At 41.4% G+C, this 1820-nt stretch overlaps 1 protein-coding gene across 1 annotated transcript; it reads right to left on the bottom strand.

Annotated features, from left to right (window-relative positions):
* Positions 1 to 414: 414 nt before the first annotated feature.
* Positions 415 to 1455, bottom strand: LOC133039263 (uncharacterized). The gene is made up of 3 exons (XM_061118113.1): positions 906 to 1455; positions 678 to 799; positions 415 to 561 (listed from the first exon to the last, which is right to left on the bottom strand). Exons 1-3 carry the CDS (start codon positions 1453 to 1455, stop codon positions 415 to 417), a joined length of 819 nt encoding a protein of 272 aa, XP_060974096.1.
* Positions 1456 to 1820: the final 365 nt, after the last annotated feature.

Genomic DNA, 1820 nt, shown 5'->3' on the forward strand with positions numbered 1-1820 from the left:
GACCTCCAAAGTAGAGCTTTAACCGCTGCCCGTTAACTTTGAAAGTCTCGGGGCTTTCACCTTACAGTTCCACCGCTCCATAAGGAAACACTTTGACAACTGTAAATGGCCCTAACCAACTTGACTTTAGCTTACCAAGAAACAATTTCAACCTTGAATTAAAAAGTAAAACTTGTTGCCCAGGTTGAAATTCCTTCCTGACTAAGCTTCGGTCATGCCACTTTTTGGTTCTCTCCTTGTAGATCTTGGCATTCTCGTAAGCTCATTCCGAAACTCCTCCAGTTCATCCAATTGCAGTAATCTTTTCTCTCCTGTAGCTTTCAAATCCATGTTGAGAGTCTTCATAGCCTAATACGCCTTGTGTTCTAATTCCACCGGTAGATGACAAGCCTTTCCAAACACCAACCGATATGGTTACATCCCGATTTGCGTCTTGAATGCTGTTCTATACGCCCACAGTGCATCATCTAACTTTCTTGACCAGTCTTTCCTTGATCTCTGCACTGTTTTCTCCAGAATCATCTTTATCTCCCGATTAGAAATTTCAGCTTGGCCATGACTCTGCGGATGATACGGTAGAGCAATTCTGTGACAAACACCATATCTCAAAAGAAGTGCTTCAAAATGTTTGTTGCAGAAGTGACTCCCTTCATCACTTATGATTGCTCAGGGAGTACCAAATCGAGTGAATATGTTCTTTTGAAGGAAGCGGAGAGCTGTTTTACAGTCATTTTGTGGTGTTGCTGCAGCTTCAACCCATTTCGACACATAATCCACATCCAATAAGATGTACTGATTGCTAAAAGATGAAGGAAAAGGACCCATGAAGTCTATCCCCCACACATCAAACAATTCCACTTCCAAGATTCCTGTCAAAGGCATTTCGTTTCTCCTTGAGATATTACCAGTGCGCTGACAACGATCACATGCCTTCACAAAAGTATTTGCATCTTTATAAAGTGTTGGCCAAAAGAATCCGCTCTGCAACACCTTTGGAGCAGTTCTTGTTCCACTGAAATGTCCCCCACATGGTAAAGCATGACAATGGTTGAGAATCGAGTACATCTCCTCTTCAGGCACACATCTTCTTATTATCTGATCAACACAGTGCTTGTAAAGGATTGACTCTTCCCAATAATAATGCTTCACTTCAGAAAAGAACTTCTTTAATTGTTGACGAGAAAGCTCAAGAGGAGTTATTTTAGCAGCCAAGAAGTTGACATAATCAGCATACCACGGTACCATTAGGTTTTCCCTCACACTAAAGAGTTGTTCATCAGGAAATTGCTCATTTATCTGTACCTCTTTTGCATGATGGCTCTCTTCCAACTCTAGTCTTGACAGATGATCTGCTACCAGTTTTTCAGTGCCCTTCTTGTCCTTTATCTCTATATCGAACTCCTGGAGTAGAAGTACCCATCGAATCAATCTTGGCTTTGCATCCTTCTTGGTCATAAGGTATTTAATTGCAGAATGATCTGTGTAGACTACAACCTTATTCCCAATTAGATAGGGGCGGAACTTATCACATGCAAACACATTGCCAACATCTCTTTCTTTGTTGTGGCATAATTCAGTTGAGCATCGTTCAGGGTTCTACTAGCATAGTAGATTGTGTGAAACACCCTGTCAACCCTTTGACCCAAGACCTCTCCAATTGCATAGTCACTTGCATCACACATCAATTCGAAGGGCAACTCCCAATTCGGTAATGTAACTATTGGTGCTGAAATCAATTTTTCTTTAAGAACTTGGAATGCCTTTAAGCATTCATCTCCAAACTCGAAAGGTACGCCATTAACAAGTAAACTGGACAAGGG

The sequence above is a fragment of the Cannabis sativa genome, chromosome 6 (genome assembly GCF_029168945.1).
Source record: "Cannabis sativa cultivar Pink pepper isolate KNU-18-1 chromosome 6, ASM2916894v1, whole genome shotgun sequence".
Lineage (NCBI taxonomy): Eukaryota > Viridiplantae > Streptophyta > Magnoliopsida > Rosales > Cannabaceae > Cannabis > Cannabis sativa.

Bases quoted from the DNA above. Each gene is read 5' to 3' on its own strand.
- LOC133039263 (XM_061118113.1), bottom strand. From the start codon at position 1,455: ATGACCAAGAAGGATGCAAAGCCAAGATTGATTCGATGGGTACTTCTA. The intron at 800-905 runs GTAATATCTCAA...TTCATCTTTTAG, and splicing joins TGATCGTTGTCAGCGCACTG to CAATCAGTACATCTTATTGG. The intron at 562-677 runs GTACTCCCTGAG...TATCATCCGCAG, and splicing joins GAACATATTCACTCGATTTG to AGTCATGGCCAAGCTGAAAT.